The sequence below is a fragment of the Labeo rohita genome, chromosome 24 (assembly GCF_022985175.1).
Source record: "Labeo rohita strain BAU-BD-2019 chromosome 24, IGBB_LRoh.1.0, whole genome shotgun sequence".
Classification (NCBI taxonomy): domain Eukaryota; kingdom Metazoa; phylum Chordata; class Actinopteri; order Cypriniformes; family Cyprinidae; genus Labeo; species Labeo rohita.
Window position 1 is genome coordinate 21,573,746 of NC_066892.1, and position 23,160 is coordinate 21,596,905.

Here is a 23,160-nt window from a genome sequence, read left to right on the forward strand (position 1 = left end):
CACATCTAAGAGCTGCAGGAATAGCAGTAGAGCACCGATGCATGATCTCCAGCTGCTGTCAGTCACTCACCAGTAGGTGGCACAAGTGGCTGTTGATGAAGGCCAAAGAAACCAGTAGTAGCGCAAGTCATTCATTCACAAAAACTGATTTGTAGAAATGGAGCAAGCTAAGTAGAAGTTATGATTATCAGGGCCAGTATAAACACGCGGAAAAGCAGATTGTGTTTACGTTCAATTTAACATCTTCGCCGTTTCCCTGTGTAGCCTACACGTAGGCAGCTTTCTCTACCACAAAGGAAATTATAATGCTATTTTACCCAACGCTGAAATATAGAACTAACATTACATCTGAGGAAGACATATATATTTCTTTCGGTTGCTCAGTTTCCTTAACTTTGTATCATGGCTTGAGTGACACTGTGCTGTAATACTGGGGTTCCCCTCATACGTCACGGCGGATACATCTCCATATAGTACCACTATTCTCCATGATTACACCACAAGTCAAAAGTTTTTGAACAGTAAGATTTTTATTGAGATTTTTATCTGCTCACTAAGCCTGCATTTATTTGATCCAAAGTACAACAAAAACAGTAAAAATCTAAAATATTTTTACCATTTGAAATATATTGGAATATTTTAAAATGTAACTTAATCCTGTGATTTCAAAGCTGAATTTTTTTGGCATCATTACTCCAGTCACATGATCCTTCAGAAATCATTCTAATATACTGATTTGCTGCTCAAAAAAACATTTATTATTATGTTGGAAACAGTTGGGTAGATTTTGTTCAGGTTTCTTTGATGAATAGAAAGTTTAGAAGAACAGCATTTCTCTGAAATAGAAATCTTTTATAACATTAGAAATGCCTTTCATCACATTTCTATCAAATAAATGAAAAAATTTAAAATCTAACTGTTCAAAAGCAGTAAAATTTGGTATAAATATCGTACATTTCTGCCACAATGCCACAGTTAATGTTACTACAGTAAATCCATTGTAAATGTACTTTAGGTGATTTGTAGGTGGAAAAGAATTCTAACTGCTTCTTGTTGATAATTCTTGTCGCACAATGCTGTCGCTGTTTCATCTTATTTTAAACTAGTCTTTAGTGGTCGCGTGATCGAGATCAGTCGAAGAGTAAAGTGAGTTCATGCTGCGCTGTCTTTAGGCAGAGCTAATAATGGCCTGTGCGGCCCCGGCGCGGTTCACAAGTGATCTCCCGCTTTTGGTGCGAATTCTTGTGCGGTAAAGAAATGGCAGCGCATATGCGTAACGTTTGCACACATCTGCGTACATCTGGTCAAAAATCTAGTGCTGTCACCTTGTGTTGATATCGTGAAACTGCATATTTTGTAAATTATGTTTGGCGGGCCACATATAATACATTTTATTAGACAAAGGCCGTTTGAAATTCGTCCACAGGCCGTTTTTGGTCCACAGGCCAGACTTTGGACACCCCTGGTCTAAGTGTATTGTTGCTGCTAATTTAAATTGGAGTTAGCATTGACATGCTATCACACCCAAGGGACTGTCTGACAGTTCCACTGACTGGGTTAAAACCTGTCCAATGTATTTTAATAAAAATTAATTTTAACATTTAAAACAACCGTCAAATTGTAAAGCTTGTATAGCTCCTAGTGATTTACTACAGGTGAGGTTTTGCCAATATCTCCCTTCATAAATGTAGAGTACACGATTATTTACGAATAAAAGATCCCTGGAAAGGTTTTTTTCATGTTCCAGCAGTTGTACATTGCTAGGTACAACACTGACTTACTACAGGTTAGATTTAGCGTACGGTATGTACAGATCAACAAACATATTTTTAAAAACTACAGTATTTCACCAGAATTGTTTCCCCCCATGTTCCAAGGTTGTAGTACGTTGCTAGTTACAAGACTGACTGACTTCATGTGAAAACTTTCATGTTCCAATATTGATGTATGTTATGTACAGTAAGGAAGGTATTAGCCAAATGTCAGCTATAGTAAGTTAGTCTAGTCACTAGAATTGTACTGCAACCTTTGGAACATTTAAAAAAAATATATATATGTCTTCTAGATGTAGTGTTAGTTCTGTACTTCAGCATTGGGTTAAATAGCATTATAATTTCCTTTGCCTTAGAGAAAGCCGCTTACATGTAGGCTACACGGGGAAACAGCAAAGAGGTTGAATTGAACGTAAACACAATCAGCTTTTCCGGGTTTTTATACTGGCCCTGATAATCATAACTTCTACTTAGCTTGCTCCACTTCTGAAAATTTTTGTGAATGAATCTCATTAACAGCCACTTGTGCCACCTGCTGGTGAGTGACTGACAGCAGATCGTGCCTCGGTGCTCTACTGCTATTCCTGCAGCTCCTGGATGTGAAATGCCGAATTTTCTGCCAAATTTTAACCACTGAATTTGTGGCAGCAAATTTGGACAGTAATTTAAAATGGACCGAAATTTGCCTGTCGAATATTATACATCTTATTTTTAAACAGATTGAATATTTTGGAAGTCAATTCTGGAAGGTCAATACGAGTTATTGAATTTTTGATTATGAAAATGTGTGTGAAATATTTTGAATTGAAATATTCACAGCTTAAATAAACAACATTGTTAAATTTCAGGACCTAAAAATGCAAGCCCTGGAAATTCAAGGCATTAAAATGCAAGCACTCTTAATGCAATGCATTATTTTTTAAGTTAGTGCTATTTAACATGCTTTTTTTGTTTCATGACATGTAGCATTATTTTTCTTCCATACTAGTCCCATACTAACATATATTTATGTTTGTTTATATCATTTCATATAGTTAATCAATATCAATTTTGTTAATACTGATTTCATTTGTTTGGTAACTGCCTAAATGTATTCTTAGTATTATTAATATTATCATTGTTATTATTGATTGATTAAAAGTAAGAAAAAGATATCAGCACAATAACATGCTTAGCAAAATATTGTCTAATTATCGTTATTGATAAAGTCAAAGAAAATATTGCGATATTATTTTTTGGGCACACCCCTAGCTGTCACCAATCCGAGCAGCTTAGTCCTTAGCCATCTTCAAGAATCAGCTAAAAACACATCTCTTCCATCTTTATTTGACACTCTAACTGTAGCACTCTCTATTCTAATTCTATTTTTAGGGGTTCGAGCACATAGTGCTGAAACCCTATTGTATTGTACGGGGCAGCCATGGCCTAATGGATAGGGGGTTGGGCTTATAACTGAAAGGCAATAGCAATATGGCTGCCTACTGCTCCGGGTGTGTGTTCACGGTGTGTGTGTGTGTGTGCGTGTTTGTTCAGTACTCACTATTGTGTGTGTATGGGATAATTTTTGTGCCAATAAGAATGAACGTAACTTTATTAAACTGAAGGTAACTTTCCAAGAAACGATCAAAAATATGCCACTGCAAAAGAAGAAAAACACAATGAAAATGAAAAAATGAACTCAGTCGCACGAATTTAACATGCTCTTCAAATATGCTTCATTCTTTGTTAATGATTTTCAAAGAATCGTTTTCGCGAATCATGGATTCTGAATGCGTTGCCACAACTTTCGCTTACGCTTCGCAAATTTTCGTTTGCTGTTTTGGCACAAACCTCTCGTGGGGGCGGGCTTAACAGCGATCTACTCTGATTGGCTAATGAGCTTTTGATGGACAGTTGCTCTCTGACCTGGAAGCACGGACGGTGACGTCAGTGGCGCACATATTGGAAAGTTGTTGCGGTGTGCAATACGTCGTGCTTTGTTTATATTAAGTATTAATGTTATTAGTATTTCACCTATGGTCGTCTCTTAGTTTCTAAAGATGAGCTCCCAGGAAAGACACGGAGCAGCATCATCTTCCACCTCAGCTTGTCCCTCAGGGCAGCTTGAAGTAGGTTCGTGTTGCTAAAGTAACGTTAATCAATAACATCGATAAAAGTTTTATTCATGTACAGTGTGCAACAGTTCTGATAGTTTCTATAAACAAAGCACGACGTATTGCGCCACTGACGTCACCGTCCGTGCTTCCAGTTCAGAGAGCAACTGTCCATCAAAAGCTCATTAGCCAATCAGAGTAGATCGCTGTTAAGCCCGCCCCCACGAGAGGTTTGTGCCAAAACAGCAAACGAAAATTTGCGAAGCGTAAGCGAAAGTTGTGGCAACGCATTCAGAATCCATGATTCGCGAAAACGATTCTTTGAAAATCATTAACAAAGAATGAAGCATATTTGAAGAGCATGTTAAATTCGTGCGACTGAGTTCATTTTTTCATTTTCATTGTGTTTTTCTTCTTTTGCAGTGGCATATTTTTGATCGTTTATTGGAAAGTTACGTTCAGTTTTATAAAGTTACGTTCATTCTTATTGGCACAAAAATAATCCCATATGTGTGTGCACTTGGATGGGTTAAATGCACCATACTTGGCCATACATCACGTCCTTTGCTTTCCTTTTTCTTTTCCTTTATTTGTTAGATTTTTATTATTATTCCGCGCTAAAACTGATCGGGCAGACCAAATCGTAAGGTCTAGAGAGCTGAAACTTGGTCAGGTGGTAGTAGTCTGACTCGCTACTCAGACACAAAGACCCGGCCCAATCGGCCTGTAGGTGGCGCTACAGCGATCAAAAGCGCGAAACTGCTCATAACTTCTAGACCATTTGTCGTAGACTCCAGTGTCTTATATCATTGGAATTCTTGGCTCAATCTAAACAAAATGGCCGATGTCATTTCCGGTATGCAAATTTTTCCGCCATTTTGAATTTTGTCAAAAACCTACTTTTGCAAACTAGTCCTAGGTTTTTCGCCCAATCTCAACCAAACGACTGCAGAAATATTCTCTAGACAGTGAATATCAATAATTATATATGAAAAAAAAAAAAAAAAACAGTTGAACTTTCGACTCACGGTCGTATAGGAACGCCAGAACGTTCGAAAGAGACATGGCCACTTTTACTAAAATGGTTATAACTCATGAACGGAATGAGAAACTCGGAACACATGTATATTAGCTCAATCTTTGGTCAAATAATAAAAAAAATTGTGGCGCTTGAACACTTGGTGGCGCTATAAGAGCAAAAAAAAACTTAAAAATGGCTGTAACTACACGGTCGTTAGTCCAATCAACTTGAAAATTGGTATGCAGTGTCTTTGTCAAATGTGCAATAATGGTCTATAAGGATATTGATGTATGTCAAAAAACATGGCTGCCATCAGCCAATAAATTTTGAGCACCTATGAGACAATGTTAACAGAGGTCGATCAGAACGAAACTCAATGGGCATGTTCGACTCATGGCCCTAAAAGTCTGTAAGAATTTTGAAATAAATCAGCCACTAGTTGGCGCTAACGAGTTTTATGGCTCTGTAATCACATGGTGTTTCACACATCCACACAATATGCATATCATTTGATAGATCTCCTCCTAATAAGCAACTTTGACCCATTGTTGTCAATCAAATCGTTCATTAAATATTTACAATTATGTTAAAAACCTACTTTTGCAGCGCAGTTCTCCAGAATCTCTAGATCAATAATTATCAAAGCAATGGTGAATTTTGTCCATTGGTTAGCTATAACGGGGTCATTTAGAAAAGGGTTGTGGCCACATATACCCAAAGCCTATAAAACCTAAACAAGAACTCAAATCTTTATGAACATTGGTGAAAACATGTGGCAGATGACTCTTAACAAGTATGCAAAGTTTCATGGAGATCGGACAATAGGTGGCGCTATAACAGGTAAAAAGGCTTCAAAAACACAACATTTATATGATAAAGGGCCTCAAATTACTAAAAAAACATGCTCATATATTCACACAAACACTAGATCTTCATATCATATGATAAATCTCCTCATTCTGAACAACTTTGCTTCTAGGATCATTGCTGTCAATCCAACTTTTCTTTAAATATTTTATATTATTTAAAATAAAAACTACTTTTGTGAACTAGTCTTAGATTTTTGACTCAAAATCAATAAAACCACTGCAGTAAAATTCTCTGCACACTTTAGATAAACAATTATCAAAAAAATGTTGAACATTTGCATTTGGACAGTGATAATAGGGCCACCTAATAAGATGATCATGATCTACTGTAGCCAAAAGTATATAAAACCTAAAAGAAAACAAAACTAAAAGAAAATGTTAGTCATATATTTTGGTTTGGACTACACCCTAAAGCTATAGCACCTCAAAGGCCTTATATGCTCAAACCCTGGTAATTGCTGCTTGCAGCTATATTATCTATTTGTTTTCTTTTTTTATTTGTTAAATAAGACTTTAAGATTTGCACTCTATTTGTTTTCTGTTTATTTTCTTTAAAAAGGCTTCTTTCTCTATTATTTTTCTATTCTATCTATTTGTTCTTTTATTTATTGTATAATTAAAAAAAAAAAAAAACCTTGTTACATGTCCTGCGGTACTTAGGTAATTGAGACTTGTCCTAGCACTTGCATATTATTTCTCTTTTATTAATTGTGATTGCTTTCATTGTAATTATTTGTAAGTCGCTTTGCATAAGAGCGTCTGCTAAATGGCTAAATCAAAAATGACTGTCTTGTTAACTAAGCATTTCAATGCTGTGTTTAAAGCCTCTACTGTTGTTTGTCATTGTTTTGTGAAGATTTATAAACTTGTTAAACAGATGGGTCCCTGTACCTTTTTTGTTTATTTTCACAGTTTTTTGCTGGTGAATAGTGTTGCATTACATGGTGATCACTGCCCCATCTGCCAACGTGTGGAGGAGGAGTTAAACAAACTCTCACATGCTCTTAACTGCTCCATTCAGGTAATAGATTATCTATCTGTATATCTATAGATATACATTAATAGTTTTATCAGTAACTGTAATTACTGGATTTTTCTTCCTTACTATAACCAACTGATTTTTAGATGTTTTGTTGTCATTTTGTGATTTGTTACATTTCTTTACCAAGGGTTTTCGCATACCATAACTAGTACTGTTTATATTTTAAACCAGGGCTTCCCAAAAAGAGGTTTGCAAACCTTTAAAGGCTTGTGAGGGAAATAGGGGCTTTATAAATGAATTATGTGTAATCTGTGTGGAATGTAAAATTAAAATAAACAAATGCATCCTTACAATTGATCAAAAAACAAAACAAAACAAAGAAACAAAACAAAACACCCTGATGTAGCAAAATATTCTAAAATAAAAAGCTGTAATTTAATTTCATTAGAATGTTTGAAAAAAGTTGCCAGCCACCACCAGCATTTTTGATTAATTTCACTAAATTTCATGGACCCCAGAATATTTTGTTGTATGAATATCTGAACATGCAATACACCAAAATAAAGAACAGAGCCTCTACTTTTAAACAAACAAAAAATAAAAATCTGTTGTATTCTAGCGTTGAGCATTCTGTTTTTATCAACACAGGTAAAAAAAAAAAAAAAAAAAAAAAAAAAAAGCTAAGAAAATCACGTTTTTATAAAATACTACATCAGCACTCCTAAAGCTTGTACAGTCCTTTACCACTTTTTCACTCAGAAACATTATACATTTCACTCAGTAACATTAGGCAGTTTTCATTTATATGCTGTTTATTGTTGATGATCACATTATTTTTCATATGCATCTGCTTACATATGAGATTGCTTGTTTCTGCATCTTCCTCGCCTGTGTTTTTGATCAGGAGATTCTGGACTCATTCAGTAGATGCATAATTGTGCCCCTGAGTGTATAACAGTGAAAACATGGAAGCCCGGACAATTACACGTGGCAGGGAAGTCTTGTCTCATAAATAAGGGAAAATTACATGTTTGGTGGGAAAAGAAGTATATTGTCTGTTGTGCTGCATATTTCCATGCAGAGTAAAGAGCAACTCGATTTACAGTAATTGCTGCTTCTCACCAACACTGTGAATTTAACATGCAACGTGTCTTTGTTCTTCGTGTCTAGCAGTTTTTTTTTCATAATTGCAAAAATGATTGCACCCTTGATTAAATTGACCAAACCTGCAATATTCTAGGACTTTATATATATATTTAAGTGTACTGCTCTGATTCTTCTTTGCATTGAGTGTACAAGTTGGTGACAGTTTGTCACTTGAAGAATGACCTACTTACATGCTGTGCTGTACAAAATACAGAGAAAATAGACAGAATTATGAATGTGCAAACATGCTGTTTTACAGAAAAGAGAAGTTATGTACAGATGTACAGTCCCAAAATGTTATGTATTGTTTAAGTGGAATATAGCCTTAGGGGAAAAAGTTGTTTTCATGCCACCCAGCCACACCGATTTATCGGCGTCAGAATGCAAGAACAGAAACAATGTGCAGACAATAGTTTCTCTGTGTTCTTTTGATGACACGTAATTGTTATGGCAGTGCATCAAAATTCAAAGTTCATTTGCCCTTGCCCTCTTTCGGATATTGTTTGTTTGTTTGTTTGTTTGTTTGTTTGTTTTATTTTGTAGCTGTGTTGATAACTTTAAAACACAGCACCCGTCACTGTCACTATTTACCCAGCCGTAGATAGACGACAGGCAGGACAAATATTGTCCAACCATCCTACTTGTACAACGACTGCCTATAACAATGAAGTAAATATTACTGGTTACTGCTTTTTTATATTAAGTAAAATTCTTCAAAATGATATACTAGTAATATGTTGCCGCCGTGGATAGTCTATTCTAAATCATAGCAACTAAAACGTCTTAGATGGAAAAACACTGTGCCACCAAAGTGTTTTCAAGCGCCACTAGCTGGTCGTTTTCAGAAGAGAACCTTACATTTTTTTCAAATGGCTAAAAATATTATAGAATATTCATTGTTTAGCATATGACCTATTAATTTTTTTTTTTTGCAATATACTGGGGCCAAACCTGAGAAAGTAGACCAGAATATTCCACTGTGGTCCTGGACACGCCATTTGCATATCTGTAATTCATAGACCGGGATTATGCTAATTGTAAATGAGCGTGCATGAGCATTCTATTTACGAATGATTGAAATTCGTTACAGGGTTTCCGCAGGTTTTAAAAAAAAAATTCTTAAATCGCTTTTCTATGAATTAAGGCCTTGAAAAGGTCTCAAATCAGAGCAGCAAGTCTTAAATTCATATGATCGTAACATTAATTTTTGCGAGGGATTGTTTCCTCGTGTGTTTCATTTCAAAGCGAAGCGTATTCTGTGCTACATGGGTAAGGTCACTCAATATTCATTAAACCAGGGGTCTCCAACACGTCGCTCGCGAGCTACCAGTAGCCTGATTTGAGGTAGCTCGCCAATCCAGTCAGAGTGAACTAATATAGGCTAGACGGGTTTTCCTTCCAATTCAAATAAATTAGTTGTTTTGACAAATTAGCCGTGAGGTCATTTAAATTATCCCGTGAAAAACTTGCGGCAAATAGGCTAGTACTGCTTACCTTTAGTAAGAGTCTCATGAAGGGGCAAGATTAGGTTTCGTTTTGTATGAAAATATGACAGAAGGCAGACTGCTGAGAGGAATTATATTCAAGAATGTAGGATTTAATTAATTGTATGTATGCATATGGAGGAACCAGCTGTCTTTAGAAAAGTGTTGTTGGGATTTTTAAAATCTTCCCACCCTGTAATGCCCGATAAAGCAGTGCTCAGTGCTGCTTTGTTTACAGTGGTTACCGGAGAAACTGCTCTGTATCTGTTCCATATGCACCACCTTCTGTCAAACAGAGGATTTACAGCTATATATTATCCGAAGTGTTGAGATTTTTAGAAAGCCTGTTAGCTCGTGTAGAACTGTTTGGAGCAGATAAAATATAATGTATCATTCTGACATATAATTAATATTTTATTAATTCTCATTCTGTTTTATTTCACTATTTATGCAAACCAAAAGTATTGCTTTTGCTGGTTTTCAACAAAAAACTTGAAATTCTTTAAGAGTGTGTATCAGTAATTTTTGAACATTTCCAGCACTTATACATTATGCCTATTTAAGAGATTTAAGTATTGTATAGCATGAGTAGCTCTCAGCCACTTTAATTTTTAAAAAGTAGCTCTTGAATGAAAAAAAAAAAATGTTGGAGACCCCTGCATTAAACAATACGCGGTAGATGGCAGTGTTGCGGGAGAGAGGAAATAGGAATTGCCTCTTTAAGACGGCTATTTACAGGAGTTGTAGTGCAGAGCGAAATGCATTGTGTGTAATGTAGTCCAGTGACGTGCGGGGACGACGAGCAATCTCACTGTGTGCTGTGCAGGTGAAAACGTTCGTATTCTGCTTTGCTTGATGTTCAGTCAAGTCAGTCCACCCGGGAGCTGTTTTGCACTGTAAATCTGACAACACGAGAATCTGTCTCTCTCATCTTTTGCACGAGCATGAATTGACAAGCTGTTACGCTGCCGCCCGGAATCGCTGAAGTGGAGAAAGTAACACTGGGGGCTCGCGTCCGGGATTCCTTCGTCACAGGTGGTGAGTTATACAGACATTTTAAACAGTTTAAACCGAACCAGACATTGTCAGAGAGAAAGTGGAAATGGCGGATATTTGGGAGAGAATGCGAGTGGTGAGAAAGCATTCTCATTTAAATACGAGCAGCCTGTGGAATCCTGCAATATCGGAAAGGACAGAGAATATTCTGTCATGTAGTCGACTATTGTTTTCAGTGTCAACTAGTAGGAGCTGTACCGTTTAGTCGACTAGTTGACTAGACCCGGACATCCCTAGTGTCCACAATCCATTTCAGTGAGCAGGCCCACATGTTGTCATGAGCCACCAATCCATTTATTAGTGGGGTGGAAAATGAGCATGTACATGACAGTAAAATCGATACTCAGTGCTACACACAAAGTACTCCAGCAAATTTAAACTTCACACACTCTGTGTGCACAAATTTAACAGCCAACCAGATGCTTCAAAGACACACCCACATTAAATCGCCAGCCCTGTAAACATGATGGCTCTACTTCATGGAGAGAGTTCCTAAACCACTTTGAGGATTGTGCCAGAGCTAACTACTGGTCTGAAAGGACAATGACTGTGCAGATGAGGTTTTGTCTAGTAGGCACAGCAGGTGCAGTGATCCACAAGAACCCCAGGTCCAGCCGTTGGGATTATGCCCGCATAGTAGAGGAAGTGGAGACTGCATACGGTCCTTCATCCGAACACGCTGCTGCCATTGGAATAGAGTTGAGACAGAGGGTCCGCAGGGTAGGTGAGCCACTCCATGTGCTAAGGGACAACATTTACAAAAAAGTCTTCATTGCTTATGCGGATCTCTCTGAGAAGGAACAAGACTCTGTTAGTGTCGAGGTGTTCACTAATGCCACGGGAGATGCGGACATTGTGCAGAGACTGCTGTAAGAGCAACCACGTACCCTGGCCCGCGCCTATGAGATTGCACACAGGTATGAAACCATACTTCGAACAGCCACTAGTATAACACAACTTATGAAATCTGCCGTAAGACCAATGGAATGAAAGACTAGAGCAGCAGCAGGGAATGTCCAGAGTGGGAGTGATGAGGAAAGTTCAGTGCCGTCAAACCATGAGTGGAGACAGAAAAACTCAAAATTCAAAAATCGCCTGCAAAAATTTAACAAGAGGAATAAAGTCAATTGGGAAGAGATTGTCTGTCACAACTGCCAACGCATCGGTCACATGAGGAGGAACTGTCCTTCGCCCTGGCTCAGCCTAGAACGTGTGACTCCAGCACTTCCTCAGCCATCAGAGATCCAGCCTGCCTCCACAGTTCTCAGAGTCAAGAGGAGTGGCCCAGAAATGTGCATTCATCTGCTGTTGTATGACATGGAAGTCTGTGCCCTGTTGGACAGTGGTGCCAGGAGGAGCGTGTTACCTCGGCTCTGTTATGAGACCATCAAGGCTGATGTAAGGCCCCCACTCAAGCTTTCCACTGTACAGGCCCTGCAGGAAATAAACCCTTTAAATGTTGATGTCCTCGGGGAAGTTGATGTTCCAGTGCAAGTTGGAATCCAAACAGTGTTAATTTCATTGTGACAGATGTAGATGTAGACAGATGTAGCCGAGATGTAGATGTAGCCCCAGAATGGATGCCCCATTCTGGGGCATCCATTCTTGGAGCAGGCACGGGCACACCTTGACTTTGGCAGTCAGAAGATTGTATTGTTTGGCGAACAGATTCCATACTTTAACCCAAAGAACAAACCCCAGGTGCAGGTGGTCCGCATAGCACGCACAGCTGTCCTTGAGGCGGGACGTGAATACATTGTTCCAGGCAGTGCACATTTTCGGGAAGAAGTACAGGGCAACATTCTAAAGTCCAACTAAAGGCTTCATGGAGAAACATCAGGTGATGGTGGCACAGATTTTAAAGGGGTCATTGGATGCCCATTTTCCACAAGTTGATATGATTCTTTAAGGTCCTAATGAAAAGTCTATAATATACTTTGGTTCTATAATATACATTCTCAATGGTTGTGTAAAACAGCACCCTTTTTACCTTGCCAAAATAAGCTCTGCAAAAATCATCTCATTCTGGTTATGGCTGCTTTAAATGCAAATGAGCTCTGCTCGCCCCGCCCCTCTCTTCTTTCTGTGGAGAGACGAGCCTGTTTACTTTAGCTGCGTTTAGCTGCTAAACTAGCACATTATTAGGAAAGGCGATCGCAAAGATTAATAAAAAAAAACCCTTATATTCACTACTGCTGTAAGTGAAGCTGGATCACGAATGATTCGTGCAAACATAGACGGATATATGTAGATCGGGAGGCGCATTTCCTTCACAAACAAACATAATCTACTGCATCTTCAGCAGCTCAGATGTCGGGAGTAAATGACGACGACTACTTCATTATTACATCCAGCAACACAACACCTCAATTGCTCAGTCGGAGATATTCTTGTCTAACTTACATCCCTGCTCTGGCATCGAAACAAAGAGGATGGACTGTTACAGCTGATCTGAGGTAAAACGCTCATGTCAATCAACTATCGTGGGAGCGGCCTCTGTCGGTGTGACGCCACAACGACAGGCATCTGAGAATGGCTCGATTTGAAAAAGGGAATATTGTTTTTACAGATTAATTAAAAACCACTGCATGGATTTTTATCATTATAGGGTAGATTTGTACATACACTGCCAACACACATTAACCCTCTGGGGTCGAAAAACGCACCGTCGCGGTTTGTGGCAGTTTTTCTGATAACGCCAAAATGAACTTCAGTTACTCCGTCATTTTTTATCATACCGTTAAGAGTAATACATCAATCGAATCTGTAAGGAATCTACTTTTATTTGTGTACACTCATAATAACAACAACACTCTGTGGTTTTGTGAAATATAGAAAACAAATAGGGTATGTAGTCTGCTGCGTTGTTCTCTGTGATTGTCATTAAGAAATGCGTCACTAAAATGAACTAAAACTCAGCGAATACTCAACACAGAGATATGAGAGATACATCTATAGAAAGCCTGACATGTCTACTTTTAAATGAAGTAAGTCTTATCAAACAAATATCGTGTTAAAGTAATCTGTATGAAACCAACCCCATGTCCAGTCTTTCTCGTCAGACGAGACGAACTACTAATACTTTTGATATTATAATCAGCCACGTGGAGGCGCAAGCGGCGTACTGCCCAAATCAATGTAAATAAAGCAGCGAGACTTGACTATTGTTTATCTCTGCTACTTGCATCTTGTTACTGGAAGAACGTGCTGTGAGGAGTAAGATTTATATTTCCCTAAGTGGAAGAACTCGATGCCACGCACAGTAAGATCCACCGAAGGAGTAAGTCTTTCTTTTATTAGCCTACTTACATTAGTTGTTGTGTTACTGTGACATAACTTGTACACATTATAGTACTATAATTCCTGACTACATGTGCAGTCAAGTGAAACATTATGAAATATGTTTTATTTCATTGCATCGAAATGTTTCATGACGCCAGGATGTTTTTAATGTTCTATAAAATAAAAATGACGTGATATAGAAGTAATAGTGTTTACACTGTAACACTGAATGATAAGAGTCTACGATTGTTTAGACAAAACTACTGTCATATACTGTGTTCACAAATAGATGTTTATGACGTGCTTAACAATAATAAATTAGATTGTCAAAACTTCTCCAGGGTGCCAAAACACCCTCAGACCCCAGAGGGTTAATGTTCAAACAACATGTTAAAGTGAACTTAGCATCCCATGACCCCTTTAAATTGGTGCCCGGCCAAGTCATCGAGTTCCCGTTAGACTGTATAACCTGGGTACTGTTGCGGTGAAGGTGAGGAAGGCAGTAATTGCCGGAATCCTTCAGCCTGCTGATGTGGTTCAGGCCTCCACTGCAGAGCTGCCCCTGGTGGATTCATGTCCCACAGTTGTCTCAAGTCACTTACAGCTGCTGTATGCAGAGAGTAAAAAGATCCGAGGGAGGCAGAACAATGTGAGCTTGTGGAGCTGCTTTGTGCTTATGGTGATGTTTTCTCCACTGGACCGACAGACCTCTACTGGCCACTAAACGAGCGCACCATAAAAGACACCTACCCACTCCTAAGAGTACAAGACACACTAGACACTCTGTCTACAGCATAGTGGTTTAGCACACTGGACCTTGCCTCTGGCTATTGGCAAGTGGAATTGACCCCACAAGCAAGACAGGCAGCTGCGTTCTGTAGCAGGAAGGGGTTCTTTGCGTGGAATGTCATGCCGTTTGGCCTTTGCAACGCCCCGGTGAGGTTCCAACGCTTAATGGATCGTGTCTTGGCTGGAATGCAGTGGGAGATCTGCCTAGTATATCTAGACGACATAATTGTGCTGGGCAAGGATGTAAAGGAAATGCTCCAGCGCCTGGCACAGGTGTTTGAAAAGCTGCGCCAGGCCAACCTGAAGGTGAAACCCGCCAAGTGTTGTCTTTTCTGCCACATCGTCTCAGCGCATGGTATAGCTACTGACCCCGAGAAAGTGCAGAAAATTTGAGAGTGGCATTTTGTGGGTCTCGCATCCTACTACAGATGATTTGTCAAAGACTTTGCCACAGTTTCAAAGCTCCTCCACAACCTATTAAAGGGGTCATCGGATGCAAACTTCACTTTTTCATGTTGTTTGAACATTAATGTGTGTTGGCAGTGTATGTACAAATCTGCCCTATAATGATAAAAATCCATCCAGTGGTTTTTAATTAATCTGTAAAAATAATATCCCCTTTTTCAAATCAAGCCATTCTCAGATGCCTGTCGGTGTGGCGTCACACCAACAGAGGCCGCTCCCACGATAGTTGATTGACATGAGCTCTTACCTCAGACCAGCTGTCACAGTCCAGTAACTTTCCTTGTTTCGATGCTGAAGCAGGGATGTAAGTTAGACGAGAATATCTCCGACTGAGCGATTGAGGTGTTGTTGCTGGATGTAATAATGAACATAGTGGTCGTCATTTACTCCCGACATCTGAGCCGCTGAAGATGCCGTGGATTACATTTGTTTGTGAATGGAATGCACCTCCCGATCTACATATATCCGTCTATGTTTGCCCTAATCATTCATGATCCAGCTTCACTTACAGCAGAACTGTGTATAATAATTTTTTTATAAACCTTTTACTAGAAAAAAAGTATATTAGAGAGACTGAACAGAATTACTGCATCACATGGAGAGAACTTTTAGAGGTAGTGAAGTTCACAGCACATTTCCGTCAGTACCTGCTGGGCAGATCCTTTACCGTACGCACAGACCATAGTATCCTACAGTGGCTAATAAGGATGAGAGAACCGGAGGGACAGTTGGCCAGGTGGCTCGAGAAGCTTGGGGAGTATGACTTCAAAGTTGTTCATTGCCCTGGGAGCTGTCATGAAAATGCTGATGTGCTTTCCTGGAGGCCATGTCGTTCAACTTGCCCCTGCAACCTTAAGAATCCCATCTTGAGTAGTCTTCAGCTCTGTCACCAGGCAGTCCAGTGCGCCTTTTAAATTATGTAGTTGCAGCCATTTCCCCGGAGTCTTGTCAAGTGGGAGGTAGTACAAACTGCCATCACCACCAGTACTTCTTCATTCTCTGGGTGGACTTCTGAAAAACTGCATTTTGCCCAAGCAGCTGATCCTGATATTGCTCCCATCAAGAGGTGGATGAAGGAAAGCGAGGAAGAACTCTCCTGGGAAGATCACCCTACGGCCCGGCAACGAAAGCTTACTGGAGTCAGTGGTAAAGACTATACCTAAAGGATGACATTCTAGTACGACATTACTACCTGAATGAGGGCCCTGAGTTTTACCCCCAGATTATACTGCCGCAAGTTTTCCGGAAAGATTTCATGCTCCAGATGCACGAGGGACCAGTGGGTGGACATTTCGGGGTGGAGTAAACGCTGTCCCAGGTGCAAACCAGGTATTATTGGTACAAAATGCGATAAGATGTTTCACTTTGGTGTCGCACATGCACCAGCTGTGCTGCAAAGGCTTGACCATTAAAAAGGGCTCAAGCACCCATGGGTACCGTGTGAGTGGAAAGGATTGCTGTTGATCTGATGGGCCCCATGAATGAAACAGAACGCTTCAATCATTACATTCTCATAGTGCATGATTATTTCACCAAATGGGTAGAAGCGTACCCGCTGCCCAACGACCAGGATGTTACTGTGGCAGAGATTATAGTCGCTGAATGGGTCTGCCATTATGGGGCACCACTTACTCTCCATAGTGATCAGGGAACCAATTTCGAATCTGAAGGTCTTCCAAACAATGTGTGAGCTGCTCGACATTGATGAGACCCGTACAACACCTTTCCAGCCTCAGTCAGATGGACAGGTCAAGAGATTCAACGCCACTCTACAGAAAATCCTAGCCATGACCTCTGAGCGATGTCATTAGTAATGGGACCTTATGGTTCCCTACGCTGTGATGGTAGATAACAGAGCCTATTGACCTTGTCACAGAAAAGCCCCCTAACGACACACTGACTCAATCAATCCCGCAATATGTGGTTCAGATGAGAGAAAGGCTGGAGTTGGCACATCAGGTTGCAAGGGACATACTAGGCCAATCAGTGGAGTGTGCTAAAATGCAGTACAACAAGAGAGCAGCCAGGACACGCTACAAGGTCAGTCAAGCGGTGTGGTACCTTGTCAAGGGAACGAAGCGAGTGAAAAACAAATTCAGTAAGTTTCTCCCCAACTACGATGGTCCTTACTTTATTCTGGGTGATTTACCTGGATGATTTAGCGGTTGCCCAGACTGCTCGTAAAAAGTTCGTATTCTGCTTTGCTTTATGTTCAGTCCAGTCAGTCCACCCGGGAGCTGTTTTGCACTGTAAACCTGGCAACACGAGAAAGAGTAAAAACGGCATGCGTCTGTAACTTTGTCCGTCTCATCTTTTGCATGAATTGACGAGCTGTTACGTTGCCGCCAGGAATCACTGAAGCGGAGAAAGTAACAGCGGTATGTGCTGCTACACCTTTGTATAGTAAAAAAAAAATTATTTAGTTCAGTTAAAGCTGCGGTCCCCAACCACCGGGTCATGGCCGTGGATGAATTTCTACGGGGTCGCGAGAACTTTCTGGGGAAAATTTGTATGATGCTCTGTTATTTGTTGATTTCATGTTAAATTAGTAAATAAAAAGTAAATAAAAGATTGCTCTGATCTGTCATACAATCTTTAGGGCTTAAACGGATCGCAGCTGATCCGTGAACCAGGTCCAGACCACACCGTTCGGCATGTGATTTGCAGATTAATTTGCCCGTTAATTTGCCTATTTACACGTTCAAGCTATTTAAAACCACAAGAAGAAGAAACGAAACAGAGCTCAATTCATTACTTACACTCTGTTCTTGCACACACCTAAAGCGCGCACAAGCATAGAGACGTGTTTCAGACAGCGCGGCATATGGAGTTGATTCCTCTTTCGTGTCTCCCCGCATTTAAGATACATACGCATGGGGGTTTGCGGTTACATCACAATATTGGAAATATTTCTGTTTTATATCAGGAAGGCGAGTCAATGGATATCACACAAGAAACGTGAAAACTTTGCGCAAACTTTGGTCAAATTTATTAAACATTTTTATTTGCTGCATGGTTAAAAACAAAAACAAACAAAAAAAACACACTACTTTATAAAATTTTTATAAAAATTAGCACTGCCATCTTAAAAGTAGGAGTGCGAATCTTCAATGGTTTCATGATTCAATTCAATTACGATTTTCATTGTCAACTCAGTATCACAATACGTCACATTCTCGGTTTTTAATATTACTGCACATGGCTACATTTTCATATAAATTTTATATCAAATTTATTTTGTGCAAAATGTACTTTATTTTTTATTATATAAACAGGCTACTTTTTAAAACAATTACTTATTTAAAATAAGTTAAAGTCTTTAAAGGGGTCATCGGATGCCCATTTTCCACAAGCTGATATGATTCTTTAGGGTCTTAATGAAAAGTCTCTAATATACTTTGATTCAAAATTCTCAATGGTTTTGTAAAACAACACCATTTTTACCTTGTCAAAATTAGCTCTGTAAAAATCATCTCATTCTAAGGGGTTGTTCCTTTAAATGCAAATAAGCTCTGCTCACCCCGCCTCTCTCTTCTCTCTGTGGAATGACGATCTTGTTTACTTTAGCCGCAATTAGCTGAGTTTAACCGCTAAACTTCCTAACTACCACGTTATAAGGAAAGGCGATCGCAAAGATTCATTAAAAAAACGCTTATACGCACTTCTGCAGTAAGTGAAGCTGGATCATGAATGATTTGCGCTAATATAGACAGATATATGTAGATCGGGAGGAGCGTTCCATTTACAAACAAATGTAATCTGCTGCATCTTCAGCGGCTCAGATGTCGGGAGTAAATGACGACCACTATGTTCATTATTACATTCAGCAACACAACACCTCAATCGCTCAGTCAGAGATATTCTTGTCAAACTTACATCCCTGCTTCGGCATCGAAACAAGGAAAGTTACTGGACTGTGACAGCTGGTCTGAGGTAAGAGCTCATGTCAATCAACTATCGTGGGAGCGGCCTCTGTCTGTGTGACGCCACACTGACAGGTATCTGAGAATGGCTTGATTTGAAAAAGGGGATATTATTTTTACAGATTAATTAAAAACCACTGCATGGATTTTTATCATTATAGGGCAGATTTGTACATACTCTGCCAGCACACATTAATGTTCAAACAACATGAAAAAGTGAACTTAGCATCCGATGACCCCTTTAAGTATCCGAAAGTTTACAGACAATAGTTATGGGTTTTTCTATTTTTCCCCTCAGCATTATATCCGTTTGATTATTTCTGATGTGATCATAGACAGTGGCAGCTTTAACAGACTGCATTCACACTAAAGCCCAAAGTACAGAGCATGGGAATCCACGTCACTGCGCATTGCATTCTGGGTAGTCGCCGCCATGTTTTAGGACACGTTAAATAGCGTACGGTACAATGACAATAAATACAAATCACTAGAGGAAAAAAGGACTGTATTTGAGTTAATATTTTTAAGAGCTGCTTGCTCTTAATTAGTATAAATGTGCTAATATTTGAATCCATTGAGTTCATTCGAGCACTCAGTCGTGTGTCCCGAACACGACACATACACACTCACAGAAATCATACAGCCGCCTTCTATTGTACCACACACAGGACCGAATTAATATCTCTTTTTGCGGTTTTTAATAATTAGGTGGCACTGATATATCTGCCAGATAAAATAAACACACTATAGCTTGATCTCAGCCAGTTGATCTTGTAAGTGAACCACCGCTCTGCACATTTTGTGTGTATCTCAGATGTCTGTTCTATTCAAAAGTAAGTGCCCTGTGAACTTGAAATATTCCGCCCTGATTACAGTTCGAAGACAGCATATATATTCCATTCAGCGAGCATTAAAGTGTGCAAGACATGAATTTAAATTGCATTTATTTACAGAGGTATATTATGTCACACTTCTCTAGTAAGTTTCGTCTGTGTGTGAAGATGATGCAGGCGGTGGCGTAGCGCAAATCCATGAATGAATATTCCAAAGTGAAGTAAACTTAAACTGATTTCCATATGTTAATCGGAACACAGTTCAGTCATGGAGCTCTCTTTGAGCTAGCTGGTTATCTGAATCAGGTTAAATAAGAGAGGCATGAAATAAATGCAGAGCGACTGTACGTGAGGACTGGAATTGAGAAACACTGATGTATTTAATCATATATCATATCGCCCTAATTTCATTAAGGGATACAATGCAGTAAGATTCACCGGACTGAAATTGAACAAATACACGATTTCTTACAAAGAGCTGCTGAACAGTAAATCAGATGAGTTGCTTTATGAACAAGGACAGTGATCGCAACGAGCCATATCACAAATTAAATTACATTTTCAAACATGTTTTTCATAGCGTGAGCACTTACAAATTTAAGTGGATCGGAAATTATGAATATGTAATAAATAATGAATACAAATGACAAAGCCAAATTTTGCAGTTGTTTATTTTCATTGAGCTGCTTTCATCATTGTGTTGTTTCAAGCTGAAAAGCATGAAATTGCGCTTCATTTTAGATCGGTTCTCCACTCCGGTCATGGTAGCAGATATGGCAGTTCATGTCACAGCAAGCGTTCTCCATTCTAATGTGTTTTTAAATGTACAATATAAATGTTAACATCTACCTCCACTATTACCCATTTTGTACGCGTACGCTAGCTTATGCGTACAGTTGAACGCGTAGCCTTTCTAAGTATACTCCATGACGTTGTGCGCGAACGTGGACGGTCGACACATGCGCTATAGAAAGCTTCATCCATGTCCAGTGTCTGCTTTATTTTTTCCACATTAACTTTTGACTGATATCTGATATTTTTAAACTCTTTTAAACCAAAGCTGGGCTGTCTCATATCTTCTCGCTCACAAGCGCTTGTCAGTGTGAGCAGCTGTTGTTCTTGCAGCCTTCGCTCTTTTGTTGTTGTTGTTCTGTCTTTTTACTTTCGTTTTCTATTGTGAAACAATTGGCCCAGACAGTGTTGCCTCCTGGTGGAACGACTAATTTAAATGCGCACTTGCGACCTGCGTGTACAAAGGACGAGCTTACTGTTCTGATGACGAAATTCGCTTCACGGGCACTGTACGCTGTCCCTCGCGTACACGTAAAAAATGAAGTATACTTTTGACTTAAAGCACAGATCTATTTCGATATATCAGATGTTTTGTCCTGCTCTGAAAACATAACTGACTGTGTGAACATCAGTTTCGTATAAAAGTATTCGAAAACGCAAGTGCATTTTACCGCAGCTGCAATCGAGCTTCAGGACAACAAACACAAAGCGCACGTGTCTGTCAGTGCGCGAGTTTCGTGCATCTAATAGTACTGCATTCCAAACGGCATTTATGAAAGCATGTCTAAAGTAAAACACAGCGATTCGAAGCACACACTGCCAAGCAATGCGCACCTGTCTCACAGCGCAAATTCTGTGCAATGAAACCTGTCAGGTCTCTAGCGCGTACACGTGCCATATACGGGGAAAAAAACAAGCTCAGAATCATTCTGAAATGTTCTGAATCGATTCAGAATCGTTGAAGAGAGAATTGCGATGCATCGGAGAATCGATTTTTTTTCTCCCACCCCTAAATGGTATGAAATTTTTTGTATCACGATTATAGTGACCAAAATTATCAAGGGTTATGAGTATTATAACGGTATTGTTAAAATGTGCTGGAAATGTTCAAAAAAGTACGGACACATAAATCACTTCACCAAGATTTATATTTAAAATCAACAGATGAAATGACTTTTTGTTTGCATAATCACTAAAACAATAACAGTCAAGTCAAGTCAAGTCACCTTTATTTATATACCGCCTTTAACAATACAGAATTGTGACAAGGCGGCTGTACAGTATTAAATAGGAAACAGTACATCAACAATGCCAAAGGCCACAGTAAACACTCACTTTTTAGGTAAAGGTAGTTAATCAAAAACAATGAAATAAAATGCAATATTGTGTTAAGAGAAAGTGTCCCCAACTAAGCAAGCCAGAGGCGACAGCGGCAAGGAACCAAAACTCCATCGGTGACAAATGGAGAAAAAAACCTTGGGAGAAACCAGGCTCAGTTGGGGGGCCAGTTCTCTGGCCAAAGTTCCCGTGGTCTTGTGCCGACAGCCGTCTAGGTGATGTGGTCTTCACTGTGGATCCGTCTCTGGGGCTCATCTAGTTGATGTGGACTCCGCTGACATTCAGGGCTGTGGAGGTCGTCTCTAGGTGCTGATCCACCATCTGGGCTGGGTTCGGACTGGATCCGGGGGACTGCAGTGACCATCTGATCTGGATACGGACTGGATCTGGTGGTTAATGTGACCTCGGAATAAGAGAAAAACAGACTAATATTAGCGTAGATGCCATTCTTCTGACGATGCACTGAGTACATCGGGTGTTATGGGAAGTGTTCCCGGGTTCCGGTTGACCTAATTAGTGCAGCCTAACAATCCTTTAACGGATTTGAATTATAAGAATATGTTGATTTGTTATGTGTAAGCAAGGTTAAAGAGATGGGTCTTTAATCTAGATTTAAACTGACAGAGTGTGTCTGCGTCCCGAACATTGTAGGGTAGATTGTTCCAGAGTTTGGGCGCTAGATAAGAAAATGATCTCCCGCCCGCGGTTGATTTTGATATTCTCGGTATTATCAAATTGCCAGAGTTTTGAGAACCCAGCGGACGTGAGGGACTATAATGTGATAGGAGCTCGCTCAGGTACTGAGGAGCTAAACCATTCAGGGCTTTGTAAGTAATTAGCAAGATTTTAAAATCTATACGATGTTTAATAGGGAGCCAGTGCAGTGTAGACAGAACCGGGCTAATATGATCATACCTTTTGGTTCTAGTAAGAACTCTAGCTGCTGCATTTTGGACCAGCTGGAGTTTGTTTATTAAGCGAGCAGAACAACCACCCAATAAAGCATTACAATAATCTAACCGTGAGGTCATAAATGCATGAATTAATGTTTCAGCATTTGACATTGATAGCATAGGTCGTAGTTTAGATATATTTTTGAGATGGAAAAATGCAGTTTTGCAAATACTAGAGATGTGGTTTTCAAAGGAAAGATTTCCATCAAATAGCACACCTAGGTTCCTAACTGATGACGAAGAATTGCAGCCATCAAGTATTAGACAGTGTTGTAGGTTATTACACGCTGAGGTTTTAGGCCCAATAATTAACACCTCTGTTTTTTCAGAATTTAGCAGTAAGAAATTACTTGTCATCCAAT

The 23,160-nt window shown here is 39.5% G+C and overlaps 1 protein-coding gene across 1 annotated transcript in view; it reads left to right on the forward strand.

The window, feature by feature from the left end:
- The window catches only part of mppe1 (metallophosphoesterase 1), a gene marked incomplete at its 5' end in the record, with an annotated part of 78,305 nt that overhangs the window by 15,463 nt on the left and 39,682 nt on the right, over positions 1-23,160 (forward strand). Inside the window, one exon of the mRNA XM_051098898.1 lies at positions 6,668-6,776. Coding sequence (XP_050954855.1) covers positions 6,668-6,776 — 109 coding nt within the window. The remainder of the gene's footprint in view (positions 1-6,667; positions 6,777-23,160) is intronic.